Genomic DNA, 7,500 nt, shown 5'->3' on the forward strand with positions numbered 1-7,500 from the left:
CCAATAAAGAGCACATGATCCATGTGAACTTGGCATAAACTTACACTGTGTACAAAAATTAGAATTATGGTTTTCACTATGTATTCTCTCCATGGTTGGAAGATATAAATATGTATACATTTCTTGCATTGGCTGAACTCTGGATTTACCTTTTCTTTTTTTTCCTCATAAAAAAAATAAAAAAATAAAAAATAAAACATTCTTCTAGCAGACTCTAGATATCACCTTTAAGACAGCCAGTCACACAAAGCACTGTATGCTATGGCTATTCTGTGCACTGTAACCTCTGCACACTTCTAGGTTTAAGAATGGAGGAATATGTATTGGCAATTTAATGGTAACCAAACATACCATTGTTTTGCGTTTCCCCAAACAAAGAAAGGATCCCCTAAGGGCAGCTAGGCATCTCCGACTCCTATGTTTATCCTCTTTATTAGTAGCAGTGGTAGTATTCAGAAGTTAGAAAAAAAACAAGGAATCATAAGAATCATAATAATCATAATCATAATCATAATAATAACAATAACAATAATATTCATAATGGTAATAGTAATAATAATAATAAATATATCAATTCATGTTAAAAAATTGTTGGTCAAACATTAGAAACAAAAGTTCCCAGTGTCAGCAATATAATTTTCATTTTTTTTTTCAAGTGAAATTATGATGATTCTAACATTGTTACAAATATATTTGTTGATGGTAATATTAAAAAGATGAGCCTAGCAATAATAATAATAAAAAAGAGCCACGATAAAATCCACACTGGAAATTCAGGATCCATTGTACTATTGTTCTGTAGTTCCACATCACTTTATACTCTACACAATCCTATCTTCTAAACTTATAATACAAAAGTCTTCATTTTATACTTTTAGGTTCTACACGTGAAAAAAAGTTCTTTATAAAACAAATGTCTCAGACTGATGCGACTATAGCCTCGCGTCTGATGACTGATACTATCATGATTATGTAACATTCTCCATTTTAACACAATCAACGATGAAATGAAGCTGGCATTCTAAAATTACTGAAGGTTTACTTTATTCTCTTGCCCCCTAAGGAATAGAAGTTCCAAAACGGAAAATAATAATAATAATAAAAAAAAAACAAAAAAACCCTTAAACTCCAATACTATAGAAAGTACTTGGAAAAAGAAAAAGGGGAAGAAAAGAAAATAAAAAATAAAAAAAATGAAAAAAAATGAAGAGGCAAACAACAGTATGAATATTAAAAGACATCAGTGGAGGCCCCTCAGTATCTGCCTCTGCGGTCTCGGCGGTCACGGTCACGAGAGCGTGAGCGAGACCTCCTTCTGTGTTTCTCAGGGGCGTGCTTCTCATGCCTGTCACGAGACCTGGAGCGTGACCTGGACCGGTACCTGTAACGGGACCTGGAGGAACGCGCCAGTAAGTTCTTGAGGTGGTGTGAAATGGGCTTGACATGCCAGAAGTTGCAGAATCCACCCTTACCACACTGGCCCATTTCAAACTGGCGGCAGCAGGCCTCACGGAAATCAGCCACAGGACACAGGTCACAATAGATAGGTCGGAACATGTACCAGCGGTTGTTGAGGTCCTCTGCTGCCTTAACTGCATCTTCCTCCCGCCGGAACTTGATGTACACATTGCCTCTCAGGTGGTCACACTGATTATCGCACACGCACATCTCCTCAATCTCTCCATACTTGTCCTCACATTCGAAGAACACGTCCTCAAAGAAATACTCAAACTGTTCCTGGATCTCATGGTCACTCATGTTGGCCAAATGAGATCCATCAGCTGACTTGGCTGAGTTCTGCTGGCTCACGTACATGTTCTGCATCACCACTGTTTGGCTAGTAGGGAATAGGGGCAAGGGATTCCATCAATTTTGATAACAACAATGAACAATATTTTCTTATAAAACACATGAATCTTTCAAAATTTATAGACCAAGCAAAACAAGTGATTATTTTCATATTAAACAGGGAACTTGAAAAAAATGATTATATGAGACATCAACAAGACAAAATAAAATGAGGGAAGGAGAACACACAAATGTATTATAAAGTGTAAGAAAACAAAACCATTAACACCCACCTGTACTGTGGTTTGTTGTGTTTTCTGGAACATCTTTCACTGTGACGACAAGCTCCAGTCTTGATGTAAAATGAACAGTTGACCTTATCCTTCTCTGTGCCATAGATGGAGGCCAAGTATTCAGCACCAGACATAGACATGGTGCCTGCAATCTGAAAAGAAAGAGCAGGATTACAGCGCTTTAAACTTTGAAGTATTTAATTTTACACAAGATTATATAATCCCAATCAAGAAAGGCAAATTCACCATTTATCAAAATAGCTGCTGGAAGCTGTGATTAACCCTTAACTGCTAAAGCCCTATTTGCCACAATTGAGGAATGCCTATCAAAAACTGTCTTTATTTCTTTTGTGCCAATTTTTGTTATGAACCAGATGTATGCAGTGTTCATTAAAATATTTGTTTGGCAAGCTTCCTTCAGCCACACGGAAATTTCAACCACATACCTTACAAAACGGGAGTTTTTCATTCAACCCAAACCCACTTGATACTTACTGTGATCTGTGATGGTTACTCTAAAATTAAATTTAGTTAATCTCTATCGTATGGATGCACTAAGCTAGGATATTCTTATAGAGGACAAAAAGTTGCAGTTGTCAGTACAGAAATAATCTGCAGACATGAAAGGTAACACAAAAGAGAAAATGTTTGCTGAGGAGTTATGGGGGGCAGAGCACTCTATGAACCCTCCCCTCAGGCAGTGCCTGAAGAGAATGCTAACTTGGGTCAACTTAAACTGCTGAAAAAATTGTGACATGGAATTGGGGGGGGACTTTGTTTCTGACAAGTGCATCCATACGGTAAAGAACTATTGTAACTTTAGCAAGGTAAAGAACTACTGTAACTTTAGCAACTCGTGACTTGCAAGCATTTGGTGCCCTGGCAAAGGCCAAGCAACTTGGTTATATATTCCGGCCATATAGAACATATAACTTTTAGGCCTCTCTAGTGATTTATTATCACATACAGAATCAGTCCAGAATATGTTGAGTTGCTGGTAAGCATTTTTCTCTGGTCTCTCACTAAGTAGCTACAAAAATGTAAACATTTTTCCCTCATATTTTTTGTAAAACCTTAGATTTTCCCTTTACTGTACAAGGAACTGCTAGATAATCTAACATATCCAATCCCAAAGGCAAATGAAGTATATAGCTATCATATAACTAACAATAACCAAATGTCATTACAAACAGCTAATAAAAATGGTTGTTTCATCTCCCTCTAGTAAGTGTGTCAAAATATCTCAAACATTTGTCTACTCACAGAGTGTTTGAAGGGTTTTGGTTCATTTAGTGATTAATGCAGTAGTGAGTGCTATAAAGCTGCGATTCATTCTTTCAAATTGAGGTCTAAGTCTGTGACAGATGCTGTTATGTTATAGACTTTTATCCAAACAAATATTCCATCACAACAAAAGTTTTATGGCAACCACTGCACAACTAGGATAATTATTTGCTCCAGGTATACCATGCTAACTCTAAAGTTATTATTTTCTACTATCCTTCTATTTACTAAACTCTCTGAAGTATATGGCACTAAAATATAACAATTCAACAGAAAATACAAGGGCTGTATAATTACTACTGCAACATCTAATCAACAAGGATCTACACAGCAACAGTGATGAGGACCTGTTCGTCTTGATGTCCTTCACCAGGAACAAGGCTTTCTGATGACTAAATATTTGGTATATATTTAAATACTGACAGACCTATATAAGCAAAATCTAAGGATATTGCCATGAAAAGAGAAATAAACTACAATCCCTTGTATATTAAAATTTCTTCACCGTCAAAGTTGATGATGATAGGTTTTAAAAAATGCTATGCAGATTAAATCTTATGCAACTAATTTTTTTTTTCTCCAGAATACTTGTTACATTTGTATATAACACATGCAAAACCATCTACTGCCAAATTTGACAAGAGTGAAGTATGTTAACAGTAATCCAATAACTGTTTCTGTAGTAACCACACTCCTCTGAGACCAAGTCCCTACAACTATAATCAACATCCTTTGGGGCACTCCTGGAAAACCACAACCATGGCTTTATGAACCAAATACCTCTCTAATACGGGGGTTTTACCCTAAGAACCCCACCTAATCACCATCTCCGCGAGGCATTTGCTGTGACTTATTTTCTTCCTTTCTGACATTATTCTTTTCCTGGGGCCATTATTTTATGCATCAGTATGTTTACCGCCCCCCCCTCTCAGTTTTAACTATCATAATGCACTATGTAAATATATACTGTACATTCTTACACAATATTCTGGCAAAAATTAACTCTTAACCCAATGGCGCCGGGTATAGCAAATTAAAAGAAACTCTACGCCTCGGGGCGTTTTGGCGCAGCGCCGCTGCGGACAGCCGCACGCCTCACATCGTGCGTATTGTTATGACGGCGATAGCCGTGACCCGTCGCCATTGGGTTAATGAAATTGTTACAATCTCAGGGAAAATACTAAATACTGTGGAGTACATTTTCCACCTATTCACTGGAAACCAAAGATTCTTAGTCTTCCTAGCCACAGAAGGCCTTTCCCATTCACAACAAGTAAGACCCAACTAACATCTATGAAATGTATAAGCCCCTAGCAAGAGAAATACAGCGACCAGAAAGGAGCCCAGCCCCACAGCCCGCAGCTAGGGATATACCACCAATGGGTAGGGGTTCAGGAGCAGAGCCACTGGCTAAGGAAATAAGGTAGGGCATGAAGCCCCTCAGTTAGAAAGGTTTTGGGTTCATAGAGCAATCTGGGGTAATTGTGCATTTTGGGTGGGTCTACTCATTTGCTTGTGTGAACAAATTGCATTCAAGGTCTTCTGTGACTAAACTTTGGTTTGGGTTTTTACACTGGTCATTGGCTTTTTGAGCAAATACTTCCCCATAAATGGCAATGCTTGTTAAAAATTAGTACACTGCTAGTAGTTGAAAAGAAAAACTTGAGGGTTAGCAGGGTATATCTTGAGTAAACTATAACATGGCCAAAAAGATGCCATAGTGTGCAGGAAAATGTTTATCACCTATTATTATTTTACTTTTCTGGAAGTTAATTTCAAATATAGAGCCAGTCTAAGCTCTATCTTATGTGTAGTGGGTTTAGTTTCAGTGTCACACAGTCATATGGCAGAAGATAAAACTTGCCTGTAATGGATAAAATGGCAAATTACATTTTTTATCCACAGCATTTCCTTGACAAGTTAGTATTAAGAATGTTGGGTTAATCTTTACAGTATTGATGTACTAAGCTTGGGGTAACAGAAGATAATATACTTGTAGCGGACAAAAAGCTGCAGTCTTCAGTAGAAGAAATAAACTGTAGACACGAACAGAAATGCCACAAATAAAGGAATTTTTTTTACAGTACGTGTTGGTCATAGCCTAAGTCCACTCAGTGCTCCCAAGTTTCAGCTCTATCTTGCCAAGGTGAAGCCAATATTTGCCAGTGGGTGTTAGAGGGCAAAGCCCCCATCAACACTTCCCTCTCGCAGTGCCCTAAGGGCATACCCAGTCATGGTAAATTAGACTGCTGAATAAATTTTGTGACTTGGAGTTAAGGACTTTGTGTTTGGTGAGTGTGTCCATACTGTATAGAATCCCCAAAGGTTGGGCAACACACAAATAATAATTTGTTAAACAATTACAAAATAACTACACTTAGAAAGGGATACATATAATAATACATGAAATAATTTGCGCAGGCAAAAAAACAACATAAAAACTGAAGAAAATCGGTCACAACTAATACCACGCGGAGACTACTTCCACGGCAATCAGGTGGGAATCATAGAGCCATATGGTTTTGAGGTAAGGGCCAAAATCCCTGTTGGGCGGGATTTTGGTTCACGAGACAACGTCTGTGGGTCGCCGGGAGTGCCCCTAGGCTGATGGCCGGAGGAGCCCCAGTGGGAGTGAGCCCGAGAGAGGAGCAGCCGCTTCATAAACAATTACCGATTCTTTCAATTATTTCCTCAACCGATGGAAAACAAAAACAGATTCACACACATTAAACCGTGAATGAATGAAACGGAAAGTAATAAATAGCAAGGTTGGATAGTTGTATAAAACTGTAAATTATATACCTATTACAAAATTCAACTCAACTTGCACTTCGTTGGTGAAATATCATAAATAAATAGCGCCTTCGTCTACTGAATACATATAGCTATCTGATAACCGAAAGAAAGTAAAATATAAATAATAATAATAATAGTGATAATACATATGCATTCCGCGACTCTAAACAACATCTTCCTTATAATTTTGATTGCACTATACATCCTAAACCAATTTCGATAGGAGGAGAAAGCATAATAACAAAGAGGAATAACAGAAAGCTCAAAAACTGATAAAATTTCAAATCAAACAAGAAATGTGGGAACACGGTACCGGGGACTTTCATTCAAACCTTTTTTTTCCTGCTAAATACACATTTCCCATTCCTCTCGCCACCATATCTTGCTTTAAATTACCCTCCCGTCAAATAAAATCTAGGTAATTACCTCTTAGAGTCTCTAAGAGACGAGAAACGAGAGAAAATATCTCTGTCTCGATACAAGCGTCCTTTTTCTCGCCGATTGTAAAGCCAAGTCCAAACACATTGCATTTTTTTAGGATCTCCCTATTTTTGGGCATTTTGAGCATCTATTCCTATGTTTTGTATTTTTAGTATTCTTTAAAAGTCTTTATGACGTTAAGTTTGGTATTCTGGATCATATCAAGGTATGTCGATATTATATAGTTTTTTTTTTTGTTTTCACTTTTCAGAGAGAGTGCGTATAAAAAACGTTTTCGATTCCTTACTTTAAGATATTTAAAATATAGTTATATTGGATATTTTCTTTGATATCTGTTACAATACAATTTTCAAGATAATGCAAAAGCTAGAATAAAAAATATGTTATCCTTATAATCCTTTGTAATGCAAATATATAAAATTAAGATAAATATGACCACAGATAATATAATATAATAAAAAACAGGACTTAATAGATAATGGAATAATATAAAAACTAATAACGATTAAATTATGAAAGCTGCAGGCAATAAAATAAAACAAAATAAAATGCGCAAAGTCAAAGAAAATCAATAAATGATACACATAAACCAGAAAAAAAATATTCTTAATGCTAATAAATAATACCATCAGAACAAGCAAAACAATAAAACCAGAAAAGACGCATGTTGACATTTTCAAACTTGTAAACAAAACACGACAACGTGACTGGAAGAGGGAAATGCCGAGTCTGAAGTCTATCATTTAATTATCGTATTTTCCCCTTTATTGAATTAAGACAAACCTCTCGAAATGGCACCACAGAACCAGAAGAAAAAAGGAAAGCCGATGAAGGCTTTAAATAGACAGACAAAAGTCCATATTAAGTTTGATCCGTCAGACAGAAGGTTCGTAGAACA

General features: G+C 36.7%; 2 protein-coding genes across 2 annotated transcripts in view; one reads left to right on the forward strand and one right to left on the reverse strand.

Annotated features, from left to right (window-relative positions):
• Window positions 1-6,668, reverse strand: part of LOC125036037 (splicing factor U2af 38 kDa subunit-like) — a 7,748-nt gene extending 1,080 nt beyond the window's left edge. The window contains exons 1-3 of the mRNA XM_047628406.1: window positions 6,588-6,668; window positions 2,082-2,233; window positions 1-1,837 (exon numbers count right to left, since the gene is read on the reverse strand). The exon at window positions 1-1,837 is cut by the window's left edge and continues 1,080 nt beyond it. Of these exons, the coding sequence (XP_047484362.1) occupies window positions 1,255-1,837; window positions 2,082-2,221 (723 nt within the window). The 5' untranslated portion in view covers window positions 2,222-2,233; window positions 6,588-6,668 and the 3' untranslated portion in view covers window positions 1-1,254. The remainder of the gene's footprint in view (window positions 1,838-2,081; window positions 2,234-6,587) is intronic.
• A 603-nt stretch (window positions 6,669-7,271) lies between these two features.
• LOC125033080 (nucleolar protein 12-like) overlaps window positions 7,272-7,500 on the forward strand; it is an 8,098-nt gene continuing 7,869 nt past the window's right edge. Inside the window, exon 1 of the mRNA XM_047624493.1 lies at window positions 7,272-7,488. Coding sequence (XP_047480449.1) covers window positions 7,394-7,488 — 95 coding nt within the window. The 5' untranslated portion in view covers window positions 7,272-7,393. The remainder of the gene's footprint in view (window positions 7,489-7,500) is intronic.

This window comes from Penaeus chinensis, chromosome 2 (genome assembly GCF_019202785.1).
Source record: "Penaeus chinensis breed Huanghai No. 1 chromosome 2, ASM1920278v2, whole genome shotgun sequence".
NCBI classification, from domain to species: domain Eukaryota; kingdom Metazoa; phylum Arthropoda; class Malacostraca; order Decapoda; family Penaeidae; genus Penaeus; species Penaeus chinensis.